The sequence below is a fragment of the Schistocerca americana genome, chromosome 2, assembly GCF_021461395.2.
Source record: "Schistocerca americana isolate TAMUIC-IGC-003095 chromosome 2, iqSchAmer2.1, whole genome shotgun sequence".
Classification (NCBI taxonomy): domain Eukaryota; kingdom Metazoa; phylum Arthropoda; class Insecta; order Orthoptera; family Acrididae; genus Schistocerca; species Schistocerca americana.
In genome coordinates this window covers 949,966,529-949,993,799 of record NC_060120.1, presented here as the reverse complement: position 1 = coordinate 949,993,799, position 27,271 = coordinate 949,966,529, and the positions used below count along the sequence as shown (strand labels likewise).

Here is a 27,271-nt window from a genome sequence, read left to right as displayed (position 1 = left end):
AAATACTTTCAGAAACGACTTCCTGACACTTAAATCAATACTCGCTGTTAACAAATTTCTCTTCTTCAGAAACGCTTTCCTTGCCATTGCCAGTCTACATTTTATATCCTCTCTACTTCGACCATCATCAGTTATTTTGCTCCCCAAATAGCAAAACTTTAAGTGTCTCATTTCCTAATCTAATCCCCGCAGCATCAGCCAACTTAATTTGACTACATTCCATTATGCTCGTTTTGCTTTTGTTGATGTTCATCTTATATCCTCCTTTCAAGACACTGTCCATTCCGTTCAACTGCTCTTCCAAGTCCTTTGCTGTCTCTGACAGAATTACAATGTCATCGGCGAACTTCAAAGTTTTTATTTCTTCTCCATGGATTTTAATACCTACTCCGAACTTTTCTTTCGTTTCCTTTACTGCTTGCTCAAGATACAGATTGAATAGCACCGGGGAGAGGCTGCAACTCTGTCTCACTCCCTTCCCAACCACTGCTTCCCTTTCATGTCCCTCGACTCTTATAACTGCCATCTGCTTTCTGTACAAATTGTAAATAGCCTTTCGCTCCCTGTATTTTACCCCTGCCACCTTCAGAATTCGAAAGAGAGTATTTCAGTCAACATTGTCAAAAGCTTTCTCTAAGTCTACAAATGCTAGAAGTGTGGCACTTGAAGATAGCAAAACGAAAGCCGAAGTTATGAATTTCGCGATTAAGTAATCGTTCACGCAGGAGAGTCGTTCAAACATGCTGTCGAGTCACCAACGAACAGGATCCCGTATGGACGACATATTAATAAGCACCCCTGGTGTAGAGAAACAACTGAAACAGTTGAAAACAAGTATGTCACCAGATAAAGATGGAATCCCAATTCGGTTTTCCAAACAGTACTCCACGCCATTGGCCCCTTCCTTAGCTTGCATTTATCGCGAATCTCTCGGCCGCGCGAAGTTCCATGCGACTGGAAAAAATGCGCGTGAAAGAAGGGTGAAAGAACAGACCAGCAAAATTATAGACCAATATCCTTGTCATAGGTTTGCTGCAGAATCCATGAACATATTCTTAGAACAAATATAATAAATTTTCTTGAGACCGAAAGGCTTATGTTCACGAATCAGCACGATTTTAGAAAGCATCGTTCGTGCGAAACTCAGCTTTTCCCACATGATATGCTGCGAACTATGGATGAAGGGCAACAAGTAGATTCCATATTTCTAGACTTCCGGAAAGCATTCGACACGGTGCCCCACTACACACTGTCAATGAAAGTACGAGCATAAGTAATACGTTCCCAGATATGTGAGTGAGTTGTTCAAAGTTAAAAGCTGATTCCTGCAAAGAAGAAAACGGGAACTAATCACTGTTAGTAACGCTGTTTATTTACATGAATAGTGCAGTTAGCAGTTTCGAACCGACAGTTTCATCTTCAGACGACTGTTTGTATATTACATCTGTTCTTGTTTACATCAGTTGTTGACTGTTTTTTCAACTGCTGTAAACAACAAAAAATCTAATATAAACATGAACAGTTGTTTGAAGATGAACCTGCTGGTTTGAAACAAGTAGCTGCGCTATTTGTGTAAATAAATAGCATTATTAACAGTACCTGGGCGCTGCTTTCTTCTTTGCAAGAATTAAATTTTTTAATTTTTTTTTTAATACACACACCCATAGTCCCAAGAGCGTCAGTGTCCGGCGAAATTGCAGGAGGATAGTTTTTGTTCCACGTGGCATGAGAATACAGAAATACAGCATTAGGTTTTTAACTAGTAGAACTGTCGTCAGCAAAAATCACTTCCCATTTCTTTGAAACTTCGGAATTCCAAAGGGAAGCACAGCTCGGCACAAAGACCATGCGTATCTACTGACGCATGTTTGAAAGACTTTCTCCATGGTTTGGGACTTACAACGTGTTCCACTTACATTTTCCATATGATGTTATTTTCTACAGAACACAGTAACATTCGCTAATGATACCGGTACTAGTAGGTACTGAACGACAGAGATGTGCGGTGCTAACACATTAGACACGTATTCGAGTCTCGGGTTACAATACAGACCATTCGTACTTGCCTTCCTTGCGGAATGGACATTCATGTTCTATATAAATCAGTACTTCGAAAGCCACCTTATGGAGTGTGGCAGAGGGTACTTCGTGCGCCGCTGTCACTTCCCCTTTTCTTGTTCCGGTCGTAAATTGTGAGAGATAAGAAAGATTGATGGTAAGCCTCCGTGTAAACTCGCATATCTCTTATTTTAATTTCATGGTCTGCGAGATAAACGTAACGTAGAAGGAAGCAGTATACTGGCTGACTTTTATATGAACTTTGTTGTTGTTGTTGTTCTTGTTGTGCTCTACAGTCCAGAGACTGGTTTGATGCAGCTCTCCATGCTACAGTATCCTGAGCAAGCCTCTTCATCTCCGAATAACTACTACAACCTACATTCTTCTGAATCTGCTTAGCGTATTCATCTCTTGGTCTCCCTCTACAACTTTTACCCTCCACGCTTCCCTTCCCTACTAAACTGGTGATCCCTTGATGCCTCAGAACGTGTCCTACCAACCCATCCGTTCTTCTAGTCAACTTGGGCCACAAATTCCTAATCTCCCCATTCTATTCAGTACCTCCACATTAGTTATATGATCTACCCATCTAATCTTCAGCATTCTTCTGTAGCACCACATTTCGAAAGCTTCTATTCTCTTCTTGTCCAAGCTGTTTATCGTCCACGTTTCACTTCCATACGTGGCTACACTCCATACAAATACTTTCAGTAAAGGCTTCCTGACACTTAAATCTACACCTGATGTTAACAAATTTCTCTTCTTCAGAAGCGCTTTCCATGCCCTAGCCAGTCTACATTTTATATCCTCTCTACTTCGACCACCATCAGTCATTTTGCTCCCCAAATAGCAGAACTCATTTACTACTTTAAAGGTCTCATTTTCTAATCTAACACCCTAAGCATCACCTGATTTAACTCGACTACAATCCATATCCTCGTTTTGTTTTTGTTGGTCTTCATCTTATATCGTCCTTTCAAGATGTTATTCAATCCGTTCAGCTGCTCTTCCAAGTCCTTTGCTGTCTCAGACAGAATTACAATGTCATCGGCGAACCTCTAAGTTTTTATTTCTTCTCAATGGATTTTATTTCCTACTCCAAATTTTTCTTTTGTTTCCTTTACTGCTTGCGCAATATACAGATTGAATAACATCGGGGATAGGCTACAACCCTATCTCACTCCCTTCCCAACCACTGCTTTCCTTTCATGCCCCTCGACTCATAACTGCCATCTGGTTTCTGTACAAATTGTAAATAGCCTTTCGCTCACTGTATTTCACCCCTGACACCTTCAGAATTTGAAAGAGAGTATTCCAGTCAACATAGTCAAAAGTTTTCTCTAAGTCTACAAATGCTAGAAACGTAGGTTTGCCTTTCCTTAACCTATATTCTAAGATAAGTCATAGGGACAATACTGTCTCGGGTGTTCTAACATTTCTACGGAATCCACCCTGATCCTCCCCGAGGTTGGCTTCCCCCAGTTTTTCCATTCGTCTGTAAAGAATTCGTGTATTTTGCAACCGTGACTTATTAAACTTATATGAACGTATGTTCTCGAAACTTTAACAATAAACCAGCAAGTTACACACAACGCCTCTTTTATAGTGTCTGCCATTGGGTAATGGCCAAGGTAATACTCCTTATTGACCTACGACGTTCAGGCAAAAATTCATGACGCATTACGCCACGGTAACTGAAAAAATAGTGAGCAAAACTTTGACATTTGATCGAACTTGGCGTGATTTTTTGTCTTGGCTCTCCAGGATGCTTCCATTGGGACGATTGGGCTTTGGTTTCGACGTCATAACCGTAAACTCATTTTTCGCCACCAGTTATGACCCTTTTGAGCAAATCAGGATCATCATCGACGTCATTTAAGAGCTCCTGATCGATCCTTATGCGACGGTTCTTCTGATCAAAATTGAGAAGTTTGGGGACAAACTTCCCTGACACACGTCTCATGTCCAAAACATCCCGAAAATTTGCATGGCACGAGTCGGCCGATATGCCAGCATCCTCACCAATTCGACGATTTTCCAAAACAATTTTCTTCACACCTTCGACGTTATCATCTGTTGTTGATGTGCTGGGGCGTCCAGAGCGAGGTCATTGGCATCTTCTCGGCCATCTTGGAAGAGTTTGTACTACTTACAAGCATTTTTTTTAACTTACAGCAGACTCACCGGATAACACTGTCACCCTTCCAAGTGTTTTATAGCACACAAAATTTGATGAAAATTCTTTGCTCCATTTTTTGTAATAACCGAAAATCGCAGAACACACTAAAACACGTCTAACCTTTCAAACTGTCAAAAACAAACGGAGTATGCTGTACACTTAAAACTGTGAACATATGTTCGGGACATGTATGTCAGCGTTAAAAAAAAAAAAAAAAAGATCGATAATCGAATGTACGTTGCCCGCGCAATTCGAAAAGTCATCTTACTTTTTGAACAGCCCTCGTACAGTCGCTGAATCAAGCGTCTATCTGCAGTTCTTCTTGCATTTCGTTACAATTTGCTGTCGTTGTGACTGGTCTATCAATCTGGTAATTCAAAAAGCTGTTTGTTGCAGGTACAAACACATTGTGCACGTCGCTGGATAGAGGAAAGTTCAAAGTTTTGACACCGATGTGCTGTCGTTAGTAGCAACAAGGCAACTACCGACTACACCGCAAGAGACATTATTTTGTGTGTTGCAATTTGCGCAAAGTCAATCCATTGTTCAAGTGCAACGTGCTTTCCGCCGTCTATTCGGGAAGAAGTCGCCTCCACACAAGCAGGTCTATGATAGGGATACAAAATTCGTGGGAGTTGACTGCATATGCAAGGAGAGGAACACCGATCTGTTGCACACGTCTGATGAAAATGTCGAGCGTTCAGGGACGCGTTCACACGGAGTCCTCGGAAATCCACAAGCCGGGCAGGCCAGGAATTGCGATTTTCTCGAACAACGATGTGCCATGTTCTGGAACGAAGTCTGCATATGAAGCCTTGTAAGTTTCGGTTATTGTAGGAATTGCGTCCCGGAGACTACAACAGAAGTTACGAATTTTTCATTCAGTTCTCTGGGATACGCCAGAACGCACTTTGACCGATCGTCTTATCTTTTCGGAGGGATCGATGTTTCATTTACTAAGTAAAGTAAATGGCCAAAATGTACGAATTTGGGGGCCACAAAATCCCGGCATCGTCGTCGAACTTCAGAGACTCACCGAAACTTAAAATAATTTCGACCGTTTCTATTCACAAAGTTTAGTGACCTTTCTTTTTCGCGGAGTAAACTGTGACAGGAATGTCAAACTTGGAGACGCTGCAAACTTTTTTTATTATCCAAGTTCACGAAGATTCCACTGAGTTCATTTTCATCCAAGACAGTGCCCTGCTTCACCTTTACCTCAAGATGCAGCGTTATCTTAGCAGCACCGTTTCACAACGATGGATTGGAAGAGGTGGACAACAAGATTTTGTTGAAACTTCCTGGCAGATAAAACTGTGTGCCGGTCCGCGACTCGAACTCGGGACCTTTGCCTTTCGCAGACAAGTGCTCTACCAACTGAGCTACCCAAGCACGACTCACGCCCCGTCCTCACAGCTTTAACTCCGCCAGTACCTCGTCTCCTACCTTCCAAACTTCACAGAAGCTCTCCTGCGAACCTTGGAGAACTAGCACTCCTGGAAGAAAGGATATTGCGAAGACATGGCTTAGCCTCAGCCTGGGGGATGTTTCTTGAATGAAATTTTCACTCTACAGCGGAGTGTGCGCTGATATGAAACTTCCTGGCAGATTAAAACTGTGTGCCGGACCGAGACTCGAACTCGGGACCTTTGCCTTTCGCGGGCAAGTGTTCTACCAACTGAGCTACCCAAGCACGACTCACGCCCCGTCCTCACAGCTTTAATTCCGCCAGTACCTCGTCTCCTACCTTCCAAACTTGCCCGCGAAAGGCAAAGGTCCCGAGTTCGAGTCTCGGTCCGGAACACAGTTTTAATCTGCCAGGAAGTTTCATATCAGCGCACACTCCGCTGTAGAGAGAAAATTTCATTCTAGAAAGATCGTGTTCATTGCTTTTGGCCTCCCAGGTCATCAGACCTCTATCCTTGCGATTTCTTTTTGTATGGGGGAACATAAAAGACAATCTTTGTCCTACTTGTGGCAGCTATTATTCAAGAGTTGAGAAATCGAATTGTTGTAGTTGTTGATTCAATAAACTTGAAACTGTGGATTCATGTGTGGAATGAAAAGGACTACCGTTTCGATGTTCCTCGAGTAACGGATGGCGCTCATACTGAGTGTATGCTATAGTGTGCATGCGAACATAAAACTTTGAAACTTCCTCTATCCAGTGACATGCGAATTGTGTTTCCGTCTTTTTTAGTGTGTGTGTAATAAACAAATGAAATCTGTTTTCGTTCTTGAAACGCCCTGAGCATAGCAGTACTCTGGTCTTTCTGAGAGTGTCTCTCGATCTAGCTGGATTTCTTATGGTACTATGTTCTATTTCTTTTTTTCGTTGTGCCTTCGTCCTGCGTCGGCGCATGGTCAGCATGGTTATTAAAGGATTTGGTATTGTTAATTTAAGTGGTGGCTGTCGCCATCCCATCACGACCCGGGGAGGAATGGATGCACGCCAACTGTCTGCATGTAGTGTTATTCATATGGAAGTGAGGGGAAGTTTTCTAAATGTTTGCGACTCGTGTGAATAAGGCGGGACTTATGTACCAGCCAAGTATTCACTTAGTGGGATGTTGCAAACTGCTTAAAAACCACATCCAGGCTGGCCGGCAGACTGACCTCCGTCGGTATTCCGCTGGGCAGATTAGATATGGGAGCGGCGCAGAAGCAGTGCTAAAGCATGGCTATCTGGGTGGTTTTACTGTTCTTCGTAGCTGTAGTTGATTTGTATTACTATTCTTATTTGAACTATGATGTTCATTTGAGTATGTTATACTTCGTATTCTCTTCCACCCTCACCCCCCCCCCCCCTCGCTTCTCTCTCTCTCTCTCTCTCATATATATAAAGAAGAGTGTATGTGTGTATGTCTAGGACTTTAACCAAATTTGGCCCAGAAACATTAGGCCTCATTAGTATCAGCATTGTTGGAATTTACAACCCTCTAACTCCAATAGGTGGGGAGATACAGGTGAAAACGTTTTTTCCAGCTTCTGGCATATGGGTTGCCCTCCACAACAGGTGGATTGTATGGAAATAGCATCAGCCTGTCTTACTGCCCTGCTTTGCAATGCAGCCTAGTTATTAGGGGCAAGAAAATGTTTTCCAGCTCCTAACATGTAGGCTTCGCTGCACAACAGGCATGTTGTGGGAGTTATTTCGGCCTCCTATATTGACCACCTTTGCAGGGCCTACATGCACAGAGGGGCATGGCAAGCAGAGTGATGGGCAGTGGAAACAGATGGTGATGGGGATGATAAGTTGGGCAGAGAAAAGGGGGAAGAGAAGATGGACAGAGTGGGGGTGGAGGGGATGGACAGAGAGGAGGGAGATGAAATGTCATGTGGCGAGAGCCTCCCAGCGGGTAGACCCAATCGCCTGGTGCAAGTCTTTTGAGGTGGCGCCACTTCGGCGACTTGCATTTCAATGAGGATGAGATGATGGTGATGATGATGATGATGATGATGATGATGATGAAGACGACACAAACACCCAGTCCCTGAGCAGAGAAAGTCTCCAACCCAGCCAGGAATCGAACCCAGGCCCCCCGTCATGACAAGCCGATGCACTGTCCCCTCAGTTATGGTGGTGGACAGTGCTGGCAGCTGTTCTGGTGTGATTGTGTACTCAGCAATCGCACCTTAAGATGGCGGCCAGGTGGATCGCCGAAATATCGTTTCATCAAGATGATCATATCTGGTAGCATACCCATGAAGAGCATAAACAGTACGGGGATACTTTACAAACACTGAAGCGCGCCATCGAGTCTAAACGCCCGGGAATGTTGATGGACCATATTATTTGTTGCAGGATAATGACAGCCCATATGTTGTCATGGTTGTTTCGACAATGCTGCGGTAGTTTCGCTGGGAAACCCTTACACATCCTACATACAGTCCTGGTCTCTCTGTATACGATTTCCATAGTTTTGGAGCCCAAAAGAAAAGCATTCTTGACCGTCAATTTACTTTGGACGAAGAGGTGCACACCTGAGAGCAATCCTGGTTCCATGGGAGGCAACTGCAAACATCTTTCTATCAAAGCGTCGACTATCTTGTCTCACAGTGGCGTGAATGCGTTAACAGCTACAGTGATTATTTTCGAAATTATTAACAGTTTATTTACTTTTTCCCATCTGTTTCTTTTTAATTTGACTGCCCCTTGCCTTACAGGAGGCAATGACCTTACAACAGTGGATACACCGATTCCCGCCAGATCACCGGAATTAAGCGCTGTCGGGCGTGGCCGGCACTTGGATGGGTGGCCATCCTGGCCGCCATACGCTGTTGCCATTTTTCGGGGTGCACTCAGCCTCGTGATGCCAATTGAAGGGCTACTCAACCGAGTAGTAGCGGCTCTGGTCATGGAAAACCATCATAACGATCGGGACAGTGGTGTGCTGACCACACGCCCGTACTATCTGCATCCTCATGTGAGGATGACACGGCGGTCAGATGGTCCCGAGGGGCCACTTGCAACCTGACGACGGAGTGCTTTACCTTACAGGACATGTTGAATCAACAGTGTACTGAGCACAGAATATGGATTGAGAGTAAACCGAAGAAAGATGAAAGTAATGAAAGGGAACAGAACTCAGATTAGCGTTATCTAAACATCAGTTATTGACGTTTAAGAATCGTTTTGTTACGAGATCACAACCGGTATCGTGCCACTGAAAATCACATCCACAGGTGACATCTGCATAATAATGAATCATGAAAGATCAACAGATCCTAAAATAGTAATAAGAAAAAATTTCAAAGAAGTTTTAAAAACACGTAAAACAGGGAAAGGTGCTAAGTAGCCCGGAATATGGAACCCAGATCACACCAATAAACCACTGGGATCCAAGTCCATATTTGTCGGTAGAACCTTGGATCACAACGCCTGGGTGATTCTGATTCACTGACGTAGCGTCATTTAGCGGTTTATTAGTTTGGTCTGACAACGAATATTGTGATCCATGTTTCAGACTACCTATCTCAGATCACTTAATTACGCAAGTACAGTTTTCTCAATTTTACATGTTTTTAAAATTTACTTACATTTTTTCCATGTTTGTGGACGCTTTACGGTCTGTTATCTCTCATGATTCATTGTTATGTACATGTAACCTCAGGATGTGGTTTCCAGAGTCACGATACAGTTGTGATATGATAATAAAAAGATTAGATACAACTGAAGAAATTTTTTAATTTTCAATATGATTATTCACAGTCGCAGTTGCCCTGTCTACAAGGTTTTCTGCTGATTATCGAGACTGGGGACAATGAAGTAGACAAAGTGAAGGAATTCTGACACCTTGGAAGCAAAATAACGTAGGATGGATGATGCAAAGACAATATAAAATACAGAGTTTCACAAGCAAAGACGGCATTTCTGACAACAAGTCTGCTAGTATCAAGCACCAACCTCAACCTGAGGAATAAATTTTTGAGACTGTACGAATGGGCACAGCATTGTATGGTACTGAGTCATGGACTGTGGTGAAAACGGAAAAGAGGAGAATCGTAGGGTTTGAAATATGGTGCTATGGGACGCTGAAAATCAAATGGACTGATAAGAAATGAGGAGGTTTTCCGCAGAAATTGCAAGGAAAGAAATATGTGGTCACTAACAACAAGAAGAAACAGGATGATAAGAAATGTGTTAAGACATTAGAAACAAGTTTCATGGCACGTGAGGATAACTGTAAGGGAGGGCAGGAACTGGAATATATACAACAGATAACTGAGGACGTTGGATATGTTGTTACAGTGAGATGAGCAGGTTATCACAGGAGATGATGATGTGGCGGACCGCATCAAACCGGAGGACTAAGTGAAAAGGAAAATTACTCTGATAAGTACGTATGAGGCTAAATAATTGCAAGTAAAGAATCAAAGGGTTGATACATCAGGTGTACTTCCAAAATTGCGATTGGTATGTTCCCAGTTCTTCACAGGGGCTACTGAATTGACCTTGCACGTATTACTAGATATTTTTAATATTTTATCCGCCGTTTCATTTGCATCTATTTTATAATTAAAGTACAAACATTTACTACTATTTCAAAATCCAAGTTGTGCGTGTTTTGGTCATCAAACCTCATGGCTGCTTTGATGCAACTCTTCATCCTTTTGCTTCGTAGCTATTCTCTTCATTTCAGTATAACTGCAGCATACTACATCATCAGGACTTCGATTTATGTCCTCATACCCAGAGATGCCATTGCGATTCTTTACCTCTCCTATGCCTTTAACTATCGTTTTCAGCAACGATGAATATCATAATACATGCCCAACGATTCTCTCTCTTCGTTTCATTAGATTCTTCATTAGAATTATTTTTCTCGTTGAGTCGTTACAGCAAGTCTTCGCCCCTTACTCGATCGGTCCATCTGATCTTCAAGTCTCGTGCGATACGATATCTGAAAGGCTTCTGATCGTTCATATCCATCTCCCCCATTGTCCACGTCCCGCTTCTGACCGACCCCTAAGTAGGTCTCGCCTAATATACAATAGCCCAAAGCACGCTGATTTCCAATCAACAGTGTAGTACCAGGTTTTTCTTTGAAACACGGTATTGTACACTAGGGATAAACTGAACGAGGTTGCGCTGTTTTAAACAGAACGGTCTTGTAATCGAGAGGAGAGAAGCTGCAATCTCGTTTTGGTCATCACGATTGTGGTTTACCATGCTTTCCCTAAATTACTTCAGGCAAATACCAGGATGTCTAGGTAGTCGGTGTTGTTAAGATAACGCTGCACGTCAAAGTAAGGCGGAGCCCCCCAAGCATAAAAAAGAAATAATTGGAATCTTCGTGAAGTTGAGGAAACAACCAATTCACAGTCTGTCCAAATATGACATTCCCGTCACAGTTTCCTCCACAAAAAAGAAAGGTCCGTAAACTTTATGAACAGAAACGGCACAAAACATGTTCAGTTTCAGAAAGTCTCTGAATTTCGACGACGACGCCAGTATTTTGTAATTCCCAAATTCGTACATTATGGCGTTTACTTTAACCGGCAGATGAAACGTTGATTCGTCCGAAAAGACGAATCGTTCAGAAAAAGTGTATTCTGTCGTATCCTGGAGAACTGAAATGCAAATCCGGCAGCTGTGACCGAGCGGTTCTAGGCGCTTCAGTCTGGAAGCGCGCGACCACTATGGTCGCAGGTTCGAATCCTACCTCGGGCATGGATATGTGTCATGTTCTTAAGTTAGTTAGGTTTAAGTAGTTCTAAGTTCTGGGGGACTGATGCCCTCAGATGTTAAGTCCCATAGTGCTCAGAGCCATTTGAATCATTTGAAATGCAAAATTCGTACCTTCTGTTATGGTCGCCGGGACGCAATTCCTGCAGTGGCTGTAACTTACAAGGCTTCACATGCAGGCGTCGTTTCAGAACACGCCACGCCATTGTTTGAGGTCTCCGCGCGAACGCGTCTCGGATCGGATCGACATTTTCATCAGAAGTGAGTGGCCGACCAGTGCTCTTCCCTTTGCATATACAACCAACTTTTAAGAACTGCCTCTTGCTGCATTCTTGCAAGTTTCATCTGAACAATGGATTGATTTTGCGCAAATTCCAACACACAAAACGATTTCCCTAGTAATGTACTCGTTATGCTGCTGCAAACAGCTGAGACAAAACTTTGAGCCTTCTTCTATCCAGAGACATGCACAATGTGTTTCTCTCTCTCTCATATTTTGACTGCAATAAACTGCTGAAATCTGTTCTTTTTTTTCGCATCACTCTGCACATTGACGCCTTTCAGCTGTTAGCATTTTGAAGCTTATACTATAGAAGTAGAGTTCACTGGACGTTCATAGTGGCAGTCGCGACATACGGGGCACATAAGGTCATTTTGAGTTATTTACGAAACTACTATACGCATTATTAAAGTTTGTAGCTTCTAAACAGAATCATTTAATATTAAGTGGAGATTTTAATGTAAATGTTTAGGGCGTACCTGTTTTACAGCTATACTCAAGTCCGCTGTCGTGTTATATTACCTAACACTCCCTCATACAATTTATAGCAAGATTTGTGGTGGACTTTACTGTAGTTTTGACACACTACATAAATGACGTTGTAAATGGTAGGATTGTCTTTTTTTTCTTTTCTGCACATAATTAGAGCCGCAAATCTTTCAGCGTTAGTCCACTGTGTATTTTATATACTGAAGAAATAAAAATTGCATTTTACAAGTAATAAAAATTAGTTGATCACGTAACTTCTGCGCTTTTATGTAACCAAAGCAATTACTTTTGTTGCAAGTACAATTTACACCCACATACATAAAAATACATATAATTATTTTTGTTATTTTGTACTCAAAAGTATGTTCTTTATTATGATCAAAGGCATGAGATTCCTGTTATTATTGATAAATGCGGAAGTTATTTACAAATAACAGAAACATGTTTGATTTAAGTTCGACAAAATATTGAAGCATTGTTTGATATACACTCCTGGAAATTGAAATAAGAACACCGTGAATTCATTGTCCCAGGAAGGGGAAACTTTATTGACACATTCCTGGGGTCAGATACATCACATGATCACACTGACAGAACCACAGGCACATAGACACAGGCAACAGAGCATGCACAATGTCGGCACTAGTACAATGTATATCCACCTTTCGCAGCAATGCAGGCTGCTATTCTCCCATGGAGACGATCGTAGAGATGCTGGATGTAGTCCTGTGGAACAGCTTGCCATGCCATTTCCACCTGGCGCCTCAGTTGGACCAGCGTTCGTGCTGGACGTGCAGACCGCGTGAGACGACGCTTCATCCAGTCCCAAACATGCTCAATGGGGGACAGATCCGGAGATCTTGCTGGCCAGGGTAGTTGACTTACACCTTCTAGAGCACGTTGGGTGGCACGGGATACATGCGGACGTGCATTGTCCTGTTGGAACAGCAAGTTCCCTTGCCGGTCTAGGAATGGTAGAACGATGGGTTCGATGACGGTTTGGATGTACCGTGCACTATTCAGTGTCCCCTCGACGATCACCAGTGGTGTACGGCCAGTGTAGGAGATCGCTCCCCACACCATGATGCCGGGTGTTGGCCCTGTGTGCCTCGGTCGTATGCAGTCCTGATTGTGGCGCTCACATGCACGGCGCCAAACACGCATACGACCATCATTGGCACCAAGGCAGAAGCGACTCTCATCGCTGAAGACGACACGTCTCCATTCGTCCCTCCATTCACGTCTGTCGCGACACCACTGGAGGCGGGCTGCACGATGTTGGGGCGTGAGCGGAAGACGGCCTAACGGTGTGCAGGACCGTAGCCCAGCTTCATGGAGACGGTTGCGAATGGTCCTCGCCAATACCCCAGGAGCAACAGTGTCCCTAATTTGCTGGGAAGTGGCGGTGCGGTCCCCTACGGCACTGCGTAGGATCCTACGGTCTTGGCGTGCATCCGTGCGTCGCTGCGGTCCGGTCCCAGGTCGACGGGCACGTGCACCTTCCGCCGACCACTGGCGACAACATCGATGTACTGTGGAGACCTCACGCCCCACGTGTTGAGCAATTCGGCGGTACGTCCACCCGGCCTCCCGCATGCCCACTATACGCCCTCGCTCAAAGTCCGTCAACTGCACATACGGTTCACGTCCACGCTGTCGCGGCATGCTACCAGTGTTAAAGACTGCGATGGAGCTCCGTATGCCACGGCAAACTGGCTGACACTGACGGCGGCGGTGCACAAATGCTGCGCAGCTAGCGCCATTCGACGGCCAACACCGCGGTTCCTGGTGTGTCCGCTGTGCCGTGCGTGTGATCATTGCTTGTACAGCCCTCTCGCAGTGTCCGGAGCAAGTATGGTGGGTCTGACACACCGGTGTCAATGTGTTCTTTTTTCCATTTCCAGGAGTGTATTTTTGTTCTGCAATCTTTTTTATTTTACGTTTTTGTGGAGGATATTGCGTTTTCTAGCGTAATATGATAAGTCTGTAGTAGTTTCTTTATTTTTATTACAATATCCCAGGGTTTCACATTACAAATCAACAAGTTTCGAATAAAACGAAAATTATCTGTTTGTTCTTAAGGAATGGACAGGAAGATAACTATTTAGAACAAAAAGGTTATGTATGTTACCCGGCCCTTTATACATCCTCACTCAGTTTCTAGATGCTCACCACTTCTGGTATTCAGGGAACCTAGTAAGACACTGATCACATACCTAAGGAAAGCGATCGTTACGAGGTAACGCCTGATGCGTATGCAACACACCGAACATACAGCTAAAGCGGGTACAACCTTAACTGACCAGAGGTACTTGGAAAATTGCCGTAGTCTATATTAGTTATGGTAGCCTACAACAGCTACTGACATCTCTACAGACACACCGAGACTACAAAACCATTGTGCACATGCATCCATTTAAACTACAAGAGCAATGAGTGAAAGAGGAATTGAATCTGTAACGTAATTATAGCAAGTTTAACAAATAACAATTCCTATTTATTTATTCGCAGTTATCTGTGAAGATATGCAGATTAACTAGATGCCACTGTTGCTAAGTACAGGAGCTGATTTTCCTTAGCAGACCTTGACAAGCTCGCGGGGACGTTCGAAATACTGGGCGGTGTCGAAAGAAGAACGACTGGTTGCAGGCGATAGCGCCAGCGATCCATCACCCATGTGTTGGATCCTTTAGTAGGGATGGAGGTTATCGTTGACACAACCGGTTTTCGGTTATATCGCTCTTTTTTTCAAAGCCACTTTAATCGGACTGCTAAAACCGCTCAAAATAACCGTTTTCTAAAATAACAGATTTTGAAGTTTTTATTCCTGTTATTTCCTGTAACAACGTAGAAACCGAAAGAAGATTGAAGGTATTGCCTGCCTCAGTTCGAAGATACACAGAATGAAAATATTAAATTAGAGCGCAAATAAAACTTGATCCATCTACCGTTTGCTGCTTTTCTCGAAAAATGTAAATGGTAGAATATCATAAAAAAATCACTTGCTTTCTAGTATTGATTCTATTTTTTTAGAATTCTGCTCAAGTCATGTTGCGTTGGAGGATCATTTCGCACTTAACATTTGTTTACAATGAAAAATACAGTGAAAAATACATTTATGGAAGATGATGAAAGTGACCCCCTGCAACATCAATGCACAGCTGCGCACATCTACGCATATTCAGATAGACCCTGCGTAAAGTTCGGATTTCGATTGCGGCACCTTCATGGCTGATGTCTCTCAGTTCGTGTACTGTGTAACAGTCAGCGCTGAAAGGTAAAAACTAAGGTTGAAGAATTTTTGTTTTGTTTTGTTAATTTGTCCGTTTTCAAGGGGTACAAGCAGATAAAGGAATATTATGTAGATAATCGCAGCAAGACAGCTACTTTCTGTTTCTATTACTTTTCTCCTTATACACTGAAGAGCCAAAGAAACTGGTACACCTGCCTAATATCGTGTAGGGCCCCGCGAGCACGCAGAAGTGCCACAACACGCCGAGGCATGGACTCGACCAGTGTTGGAAGTAGTACTGGAGGGAACTGACACCATGAATCCTGCAGGGCTGTCCACAAATCCGTAAGAGTGCGAGGGGTTGGAGATCTCTTCTGAACAGCACGTTGCAAGGCTTCCCAGATATGCTCAATAATGTTCATATCTGGTGAGTTCGGAGCCGGCCGCAGTGGCCGTGCGGTTCTAGGCGCTCCAGTCCGGAGCCGCGCTGCTGCTACGGTCGCAGGTTCGAATCCTGCCTCGGGCATGGGTGTGTGTGATGTCCTTAGGTTAGTTAGGTTTAAGTAGTTCTAAGTTCTAGGGGACTAATGACCACAGCAGTTGAGTCCCATAGTGCTCAGAGCCATTGAACCATTGGTGAGTTTGGTGGTCAGCGGAAGTGTTTAAATTCAGAACAGTGTTCCCGGACCCACTCTGTAGCAATTCTGGACGTGTGGGACGTCGCATTGTCCTGTTGGAAGTCCTTCGGAATGCACAATGGACATGAATGGATGCAGGTGAACAGACAGGATGGTTACGTACGTGTCACATGTCAGAGTCGTATCCACATGTATCAAGGGTCCCATATCACTCCAACAGCACACGCCCCACACCATTACAGAGCCCCCACATCTTGAACAGTCCCCTCCTTACATGCAGGGTGCATGGGTTTATGAGGTTGTCTCCATAGCCGTACACATCCAGCCTCTCGATACAATTAGAAACAAGATTCGTCCAATCAGGCAACATGCTTCCTGTTATCGACAGCCCAGGCAGAGCGTAAAGCTTTGCGTCGTGCTGTCATCAAGGGTATACGAGTGGGCCTTCGGCTCCTAGAGGCCATATCGATGACGTTTGTTGAACGGTTCGCACGATGACACTTGTTGATGGCCCAGCACTGATATCTGCAGTAGTTTGCAGAAGGGTTGCACTTCTGTCACGCTGAACGATTCTCTTCAGTCGTCGTTGGTCCCGTTCTTGCAGGATCTTTTTCCGGCCGCAGCGTGATATTCCTCATATTCACGGTACACTCATGAAATGGTCGTACGGGAAAATCCCCACTTCATCACTACTTCGGAGATGCTGTACGCCATCGCTCATGCGCCGATTATAACACCGCGTTCAAACTCACTTAAATCTTGATAACCTGCCATTGTAGGAGCAGTAACTACTCCAGCAGCTGCGCGTCATACCTGTTGTCTTATACAGGCGTTGCCGACCGCAGCACCGTATTTGGACTGTTTACATATCTCTGTATTTGAACTCGCATGCCTATACCAGTTTCTTTGGCTCTTCAGTGTATGCTATCGCAAGTTTATTACGGTTCCTCTAGTTTGTAATCTTTTAAAGGAAATGGAGCATTGTAGTTGATTGATTCAATATTTCGTAGAATATTTCCAGACTAGGGATGGTGCCCATCTGTAACACAATTTATTTCTGACGATGACAGTAAGGAACTGCCATTAAGCCAGGTGGGACAAGTCTCGCACACTGCACGTACACGCGTACTATCTAATACGCCTCGCCACATGCTAATACGAAGTTCACTCCAAAAGAAATGCACACTATTTTTTTTTAAATCTATGTTTTATTCTAAAAAAAAATAGCTCTGAGCACTATGGGACTTAACATCAGTGGTCACCAGTCCCCTAGAACTTAGAACTACTTAAACCTAACTAACCTAAGGACATCACACACATCCATGCCCGGGGCAGGATTCGAACCTGCGACCGTAGCGGTCACGTGGTTCCAGACAGAAGCGCCTAGATCCGCACGGCCACACCGGCCGGCTTTATTCTACATGTTGGAAACTTTCACAGTGTGTAGATACATGCTTTTAGGAACACTGTTTTCATTTCCCTACATAATTTCCATCCCTCTCAACTGCCTTACGCCATATTGGAACCAGCGCCTGTATACCCGCACGGCAAAATTCTGGACCAACCCGTTGGAGCCACTGTTTGGCAGCGTGCACAAGGGAGTCATCATCTTCAAACCTTGTTCCACGCGGCCATCCTGATTTAGGTTTTCCGTGATTTCCCTAAATCACTCCAGGCAAATGCCGGGATGGTTCCTCTGAAAGGGCACGGCCGACTTCCTTCCCCATCCTTCCCTAATCCGATGAGACCGATGACCACGCTGTCTGGTCTCCTTCCCCAAACCAACCAACCAACGAACCTTGTTCCACGAAGAGAGTCTTTCAGTTTTCCAAAGAGATGATAGCCACATGGAGCAGGTCACGAATGTAAGGCGGGTGTTTCAGTGTTGTCCATCCGAGTTTTGTGATCGCTTCCATGGTTTTTTGACTGACATATGGCCGCGCATTGTCGTGCAACAGCAAAACATCCTGCTTTTGCCGATGTGGTCGAACAGGACTCAGTCGAGCTTGAAGTTTCTTCAGTGTCGTCACATATGCTTCAGAATTTATGGTGGTTCCACTTGGCATGATGTCCACAAGCAAGAGTCCTTCGGAATCGAAAAACACCGTAGCCATAACTTTTTCAGCAGAAGGTGTGGTTTTCAATTTTTTTTTTTTTTTCCTTGGGTGAATTTGCATGATGCCACACTCCATTGATTGCCTCTTCGTCACTGGTGAAAAATGATGTAGCCATGTTTCATCACCTGTCACAAGTCTTCCAAGAAATTCATCTCCACCATTGTCGTACTGTTCCAAAAGTTCGCTGCATATCGTATTTCTCGTTTCTTTGTGAGCCACTGTCAACATCCTGGGAACCCACCTGGCACAAACGTTTTTTAACGCCAACACTTTCAGTATTCTGCAAACACTTCCTTCCCCTACCCCAACGTAGAGTGACAATTCGTTCACTGTGATGGGTCTGTCAGCAGTCACCAACTCGTTAACTCTCTACACATTGTCTGGAGTGTGTGCAGCACGAGGCCTGCCGCTGCGAGGACAATCCTCAATATTACTCTGTGTTGTTAAGATAAAGCTGCACGTCAAAGTAAGGCGCAGCACCCCCAAGCATAAAAAAGAAATAATTGGAATCTTCGTAACCTGCTTGCCCACCGACTAACTGTACTGCGATCGACAGCAGCATCTCCATACACCTTTTTCAACCTCTTGTGGATGTTTCCCACGGTCTCGTTTTCACAGCACAGGAATTCTATGACAGCACGTTGCTTCTGACGAACGTCAAGTGTAGCAGCCTTCTTGAAAACATGCTGTGTCGGCGCCAGTCACGGGAACAGGTTTGAAAAATAGTTCAAATGGCTCTGAGCACTATGGGACTTAACATCTGAGGTCATCAGTCTCCCAGAACTTAGAACTACTTAAACCTAACTAACCTAAGGACAGCACACACATCCATGCCCGAGGCAGGATTCGAACCTGCGACCGGACTGAAGCGCCTAGAACCGCTCGGCCACAGCGGCCGGCTGAACAGGTTTGAAAACAAGCGGGAAGGATTTATCTACACACTGAAAAACTTTCACACATGCAGAATGAAAACTGTATTTTTACAAAAATTGTGTGCATTTCTTTTGGAGTGACCCTCGTAGGTACATTATAGTCTCAGCAAAGCTGAACCAATTCTCACAGCATGTGTTTTTTTTGCTCATTTCTGTCGGCTTTGTCATTAAAATAACACTGATAGATTTCTCATTTTCTATAATAACGCAATATTTCAAAGCAATGGAAATTTTACGACTAAAAATTACTCGTTGTTTAAAAAAAAAGGTTTACTTAAAAACCAAAAATTCTAGCGCCGCTGCTAACGGCTAACTGACATTTCTATTTTTTATCTGGTTATTAGTAAAAAGTAAAAAAAAAAACACTTGTGTTAGTAGCCTGTTTAGGTTTTTATGTTGGTAACGAAACGTAGCGCTCTATATGAAAATTACTGACTGTGCTGTGTGAAGTCTGTGGCTGGTTTGCATTGATGGAATATTTGCTATTGTAGTGTTGAGCAGTTGGATGTGAACAGCGCGTAGCGTTGCGCAGTTGGTGAGCCGCCAGCAGTGGTGGATGTGGGGAGAGAGATGGCAGAATTTTAAGAGCGGACGATTTGGACGTGTGTCCGCCAGAAAGAGTAAATCTGTAATGCCGGATATCATGAAGTGATACATATATTATGACTTTTGAACATTATTAAGGTAAATACATTGTTGTTCTCTATCAAAATTTTTCATTTGCTAACCATGTGTATCAGTAGTTAGTGCCTTCAGTAGTTAGAACCTTCTATTTAGCTGGCAGTATTGGCGCTCGCTGTATTGCAGTAATTTGAGTAGCAAAGATTTATGTGAGGTAAGTGATTCATGAAGGGATAGGTTATTGTTAGTCAGGGCCATTCTTTTGTGGGGATTATTGAAAGTCAGATTGGGTTGCGCTAAAAATATTGTGTGTCAGTTTAGTGATGATCAGAATAAGTAAAGATAGAAATGTCTGAGTACGTTCAGTTCTGCTCGGCTGTATGAAAATCAAATAACGTAGAGGTTTTCCAGCACAGTCATTCATAATTTTCAAAGGAGACGTTCTACCTGTTACAGCCTAGACCAAGCAAATTCCGAAAAATACCGGTTATTCAGAACTAAAATATCGGTATGAGCTTTCAGCGGTCGGTTTTTCCCATCCCTACCCTTTAGTGGGTTTGTTCATCATCGGGAAGCTACGTGGACAGTGTGCGAGCAGGAAGGGTGCTGCATAAAGGTACCATGCGCGCATGCGCCGTGAGTGTTGGGTACTCACGGTGGCCGGGGCGGTCCTGGCGGCGTCCGGCGTGGCGGGCCGCAGCGCGGAGGCGGCGGCGGGGGCGGCGTGGGCGGGCGAGGGCGACGGCGGCGGCGCGGGGCTGTGCGCGCGGCTCTGGCTGGGGCTGGAGCACGGGCTGGCGCCGCCCGCCGTCGCGCGCCGCCACGGGAACACGCCGCTGCAACACACGCACAGCCTCCTTCAGCAGCCTCTCCACACTGCTATACCCCTGTTGTTGTTGTGTCTTCAGTCCTGAGACTCGTTTGATGCAGCTCTCCATGCTACTCTATCCTGTGTAAGCTTCTTCATCTCCCAGTACCTACTGCAGCCTACATCCTTCTGAATCTGCTTAGTGCTCTTGGTCTCCCTCTACGATTTTTACTCTCCACGCTGCCCTCCAATACTAAATTGGTGATCCCTTGATGCCTCAGAACATGTCCTACCAACCGATCCCTTCTTCTAGTCAAGTTGTGTCACAAGCTCCTCTTCTCCCCAATTCTATTCAGTACCTCCTCATTAGTCATGTGATCCACCCATCTAATCTTCAGCATTCTTCTGTAGCACCACATTTCGAAAGCTTCTATTCTCCTCTTGTCCAAATTATTTATCGTCCACGTTCCACTTCCATACATGGCTACACTCCATACAAATACTTTCAGAAACGACTTCCTGACACTTAAATCTATACTCGATGTTAACAAATTTCTCTTCTTCAGAAACGCTTTCCTTGCCATTGCCAATCTACATTTTATATGCTCTCTACTTCGACCATCACCAGTTATTTTGCTCCCCAAACAGCAGTACTCCTTTACTACTTTAAGTGTCTCATTTCCTAATCTAATTCCCTCAGCATCACCCGAGTTAACTCGACTACATTCCATTATCCTCATTTTGCTTTTGTTGATGTTCATCTTATATCCTCCTTTCAAGATACTGTCCATTCCGTTCAAGTGCTCTTCCAAGTCCTTTGATTTCTCTGACAGAATTACAATGTCATCGGCGAACCTCAAAGTTTTTATTTCTTCTCCATGGATTTTAATACCTACTCCGAATTTTTCTTTTGTGTCCTTTACTGCTTGCTCAATATACAGATTGAATAACATCGGGGAGAGACTACAACCCTGTCTCATCCCCTTCCTTGCCATTGCCAGTCTACATTTTATATCCTCCCTACTTCGACCATTCCTATACCCTACTCTCATTTAAATTATCAGTGGCTATTGTAGATATCGATCAGTTTGGCTTCAGGAAGGGTAAAGGCACCAGAGGGGTAATTTTGACGTTGCGGTTGATAATGGAAGCAAGACTGAAGGAAAATCGAGCCACGTCCATAGGATTTGTCGGCCTGCAAGAAGCATTCGACAATGTAAAATGGTGCAAGATGTGCGAAATACTGAGAAAAATAGGGGTAAAGTGCTCAGATTAAAAAGTGTGTCAGAGAGGGATGTAGTCTTTCGCCCTTACTGTTCAATCTGTACATCGAAGAAGCAATGATGTAAATAAAGGAAAGATTCTAGAGTGGAATTAATATTCAAAGTTAAAGAATGTCAATGACACGATTCGCTGATGACATTGGTATCCTGAGCGAAAGTGGAGAAGAATTATGGGATCTGCTGAATGGATTGAGAGTAAATCGAAGAAAAACGGTAGTAATGAGAAGTAGTAGAAATGAGAACAGCGAGAAACTTAGTATCAGGATTGATGGCCACGAGCTAGATGAAGTTAAGGAATTCTGTTACATAGGCAGCAAATAACCAATGACGGGACGGAGCAAGAAGGACATCAAAAGCAGACTAGCACTGGCGAAAAGGGCGTTCCTGACCAAGAAAAGTCTGCTGGTATCAAACATAGGCCTTAATTTGAGGAAGAAATTTCTGACAACGTACGTTTGGAGCACAGCATTGGATGGTAGTGAAATATGGACTGTGGGAAAAGCGGAAGAGAAGAGAATCGAAACATTTGAGAAGCGGTGCTACAGACGAATGTTGAAAATTAAGTGAACTGATAAGGTAAGGAACGAGGAGGTTCTGCACAGAGTTGGAGAGGAAACGAACATGCGGAAAACAGTGATAAGGAGAAGGGACAGGATGAAAGGACATCTGTTAGACATGAAGGAATGACTTCCATGGTACTAGAGGCAGCTGTAGAGGGCAAAAACTATAGAGGAAGGCAGAGAGTGGAATATATCCAGCAAATAATTGAGGCCGTCTGTTAAATATGCTACTCTGAGATGCGGGCCGCATCAAACCAGAGACTGATGACTCAAAAGAAAAAGAACAAAAAAAAAAAAAAAAAAAAAAAGGACCTGTGCGAAACGACTTAGCTTACCCGTGGCGTGATAGAGGATTGCCCTTAAGTTTCCACCTTTTAATAAAGGTACCGTAAACCGGATACACTTTGACTGCAGTGGTTACTTTGACCACTAATCGCCGAAAGTTTTACACCTCTGTGCTGGCTCTCATTTGGGTGTTTAGTATACGCTGTTACGCAAAAGTTTGCAAACCTGTTGCGACTTATAATTACATACAAAAACAGACTACTGATCAGTTTATTGTTCACATGTATATATCCGACGTTACATTACGATTTCTGAGACTATGTGCACGAGTTCTCTGTTTCGGGGTTGCTTTGACCATTGATCATTGTTACCCCAAGATTACAGATAAGCAGTTTATTCAACAATGTTGATGCCAATGACAGTGTGGGTCTAAGGAATAGCTACAGTAACACACAAAGGAATTACAGACATTGGCTGCGAGTGGGCATCGATTGAAATCAATGGGGAAAGTTCAAAATTTGTGCCAGACCATGATTCGAACCCGGCTCCTGCTAACTAGGCAGATGCGCTGACCACTACGCCATCCGGACACAGTGCTCACAGCAGCTGCACGAACTACCCTAGGAGATGTCTGAAAGAACAGAAACCTCATACATACGTACAATTAAGGCGTGGATGCCAATGATCTCTTCAGTGCAGATGCACAACGGACTCTAACTCTTACGGGAATCGGCGAAATGCCGCGAGTGATAAGGATAATAGGTAAGGGGGACAACATTAGTAATGAAACTTCCTGGCAGATTAAAACTGTGTGCCCGACCGAGACTCGAACTCGGGACCTTTGCCTTTCGCGGGCAAGTGCTCTACCATCTGAGCTACCGAAGCACGACTCACGCCCGGTACTCACAGCTTTACTTCTGCCAGTATCTCGTCTCCTACCTTCCAAACTTTACAGAAGCTCTCCTGCGAACCTTGCAGAACTAGCAGCAGATGGTAGAGCACTTGCCCGCGAAAGGCAAAGGTCCCGAGTTCGAGTCTCGGTCGGGCACACAGTTTTAATCTGCCAGGAAGTTTCATATCAGCGCACACTCCGCTGCAGAGTGAAAATCTCATTCTGGAAACATCCCCCAGGCTGTGGCTAAGCCATGTCTCCGCTATATCCTTTCTTTCAGGAGTGCTAGTTCTGCAAGGTTCGCAGGAGAGCTTCTGTAAAGTTTGGAAGGTAGGAGACGAGATACTGGCAGAAGTAAAGCTGTGAGTACCGGGCGTGAGTCGTGCTTCGGTAGCTCAGATGGTAGAGCACTTGCCCGCGAAAGGCAAAGGTCCGAGTTCGAGTCTCGGTCGGGCACACAGTTTTAATCTGCCAGGAAGTTTCATATCAGCGCACACTCCGCTGCAGAGTGAAAATCTCATTCTGGAAACATTAGTAATGTGTGTACAAGATGAGAATTTTGGTCTGACCCGGAGGTGTGCTAGGGTAGTCTGTGCAGCTGCGACGACCACTGTGTCCCGATGGCTTTGTAGGCAGAGTATCTGCCTACTAAGCAGGAGACCCGGGTTAGAATCCTCGTCCAGCATACATGTTCAGCTTTCCCCATCGATATCAATCAATGCAAGTCCACAGCAAATTTCTGTAATTCATTTGCGTTTTAATTTATAATGGCTATGGCTGCTGAATCAAAATGGTGGCTGTTCTTTGGGACATACAGAGGTGCATTAACCATCGGTTTATAGCTAAAGACTCATTTGTAATTGTTAATGTGTCTATAACTATGAAAAGCAAAGGACGATCATATATTGCTAAAACTGTAAGCTGTTGTGGTTCAGGCAGTGATTTATGTGTAACACACAATGCCAAATACCTCCAGAAACAAGGAATGAAGTTAGTTTGAGAACATGTTGTAGATACAGTCTCGATAAATGAAGAACAGATAACCTTAACTCTAACTACAATGGATATTTTGAAACGAGGACTGAGGTATAAGATGGATGAAATTGAAGGTATTAGGCTCAGCTAAATTTGAGCTATGTGCATGGTACTCCATTTTAGAACTTTCCATTAAATTTATAATTTTGATTTTGGATGACACTGTTGGATTCATTTACCATACTACGTTTTTTATGAGGTTTAATAAACCACTAAAGAAAACTCTAGATCAATTTATTTCTTTCTGGTTGTTCAAAGTCTTATTGCGGTTTTCAGATACTGGCCACAAATGGAGTTGTTGCTGACAGTCGTTGTGGAAGTATCGGTCAATCAATGTATACCCAAATCCATGGTAACTTTGACCACCTACATTTTTTTCCATTACTTCCCCTCCGTTTTATTAAATAAATCGTACGATTTCGTATGTACACCTTTCATACAGGCCCCTATGTTCATTAATATTAACATCACAAAAGATACGAAACAACAGTCATGATCATCATATTTTAATCTGAAAACACTAAAAGTACACTCCTGGAAATGGAAAAAAGAACACATTGACACCGGTGTGTCAGACCCACCATACTTGCTCCGGACACTGCGAGAGGGCTGTACAAGCAATGATCACACGCACGGCACAGCGGACACACCAGGAACCGCGGTGTTGGCCGTCGAATGGCACTAGCTGCGCAGCATTTGTGCACCGCCGCCGTCAGTGTCAGCCAGTTTGCCGTGGCATACGGAGCTCCATCGCAGTCTTTAACACTGGTAGCATGCCGCGACAGCGTGGACGTGAACCGTATGTGCAGTTGACGGACTTTGAGCGAGGGCGTATAGTGGGCATGCAGGAGGCCGGGTGGACGTACCGCCGAATTGCTCAACACGTGGGGCGTGAGGTCTCCACAGTACATCGATGTTGTCGCCAGTGGTCGGCGGAAGGTGCACGTGCCCGTCGACCTGGGACCGGACCGCAGCGACGCACGGATGCACGCCCAGACCGTAGGATCCTACGCAGTGCCGTAGGGGACCGCACCGCCACTTCCCAGCAAATTAGGGACACTGTTGCTCCTGGGGTATCGGCGAGGACCATTCGCAACCGTTTCCATGAAGCTGGGCTACGGTCCCGCACACCGTTAGGCCGTCTTCCGCTCACGCCCCAACATCGTGCAGCCCGCCTCCAGTGGTGTCGCGACAGGCGTGAATGGAGGGACGAATGGAGACGTGTCGTCTTCAGCGATGAGAGTCGCTTCTGCCTTGGTGCCAATGATGGTCGTATGCGTGTTTGGCGCCGTGCAGGTGAGCGCCACAATCAGGACTGCATACGACCGAGGCACACAGGGCCAACACCTGGCATCATGGTGTGGGGAGCGATCTCCTACACTGGCCGTACACCACTGGTGATCGTCGAGGGGACACTGAATAGTGCACGGTACATCCAAACCGTCATCGAACCCATCGTTCAACCATTCCTAGACCAGCAAGGGAACTTGCTGTTCCAACAGGGCAATGCACGTCCGCATGTATCCCGTGCCACCCAACGTGCTCTAGAAGGTGTAAGTCAACTACCCTGGCCAGCAAGATCTCCGGATCTGTCCCCTATTGAGCATGTTTGGGACTGGATGAAGCGTCGTCTCACGCGGTCTGCACGTCCAGCACGAACGCTGCTCCAACTGAGGCGCCAGGTGGAAATGGCATGGCAAGCCGTTCCACAGGACTACATCCAGCATCTCTACGATCGTCTCCATGGGAGAATAGCAGCCTGCATTGCTGCGAAAGGTGGATATTCACTGTACTAGTACCGACATTGTGCATGCTCTGTTGCCTGTGTCTATGTGCCTGTGGTTCTGTCAGTGTGATCATGTGATGTATCTGACCCCAGGAATGTGTCAATAAAGTTTCCCCTTCCTGGGACAATGAATTCACGGTGTTCTTATTTCAGTTTCCAGGAGTGTATGTCCTGTGTACTGTACCAGGAAGTAGACCAAATTCGCAAAATGAACGGATCGATCCGTTATTTGGTACTACTTGACACAGCTTCAGACTTGTAATTCGCGGTGAATCACTCGATACACTTGGAGCACTGACGAGCAATATTATCAACTGTTACATAATAAAAGTCCGTCATTCATGCTACATCGGTCGGATAATGTCGAAGAATTCATTGGGAACATTACATTTTGTGGTAAGTCAACTTTTCACTTAAGTGGTAAAGTTAATAAACACAATTACAGAATTCGTGTCAGTGAAAGCCGACGATAAACCTTCGAAGATGGTCGTGATAGCGAAGTTTACTGTCCTTTCTTTCTCAAAGAAAAACAGTAAATTGTAGTTAGATGTGCTGCTACTGCTACGTTCTGAGCTACCAACGAATTCATTAAGAGAGTACTATTATTTTTCAATTAACAGCGCTCGTAAATTTACTCATCTTGAAAGTTGATTTTTTTCGAGTTTTTTTTAAAAAATTACGTCGTAGTGCTTTAGGAAAATGAGGTCCGGCAGCTGGCCTTCTAGTCCTGTAAGTATGAAGGAAATCGAAGAGGACCAGTCCGTAAGGTTCTCTTAGAAGTAGGACGAGATCAGTGTTCGACGTCCCGTCGACAACGAGGCCATTAGAGACGGAGCACAAGCTAGGATTAGGGAGGGATGGAGAAGGAAAGCGGCCGTGCCCTTTCC

General features: G+C 44.5%; 1 protein-coding gene across 1 annotated transcript in view; it reads right to left on the bottom strand.

Annotated features, from left to right (window-relative positions):
- The window catches only part of LOC124596112 (spermatogenesis-associated protein 13), a gene marked incomplete at its 5' end in the record, with an annotated part of 105,567 nt that extends 85,126 nt beyond the window's left edge, over positions 1 to 20,441 (bottom strand). The window contains one exon of the mRNA XM_047135127.1: positions 20,391 to 20,441. Within this exon, the coding sequence (XP_046991083.1) occupies positions 20,391 to 20,441 (51 nt within the window). The remainder of the gene's footprint in view (positions 1 to 20,390) is intronic.
- Positions 20,442 to 27,271: the final 6,830 nt, after the last annotated feature.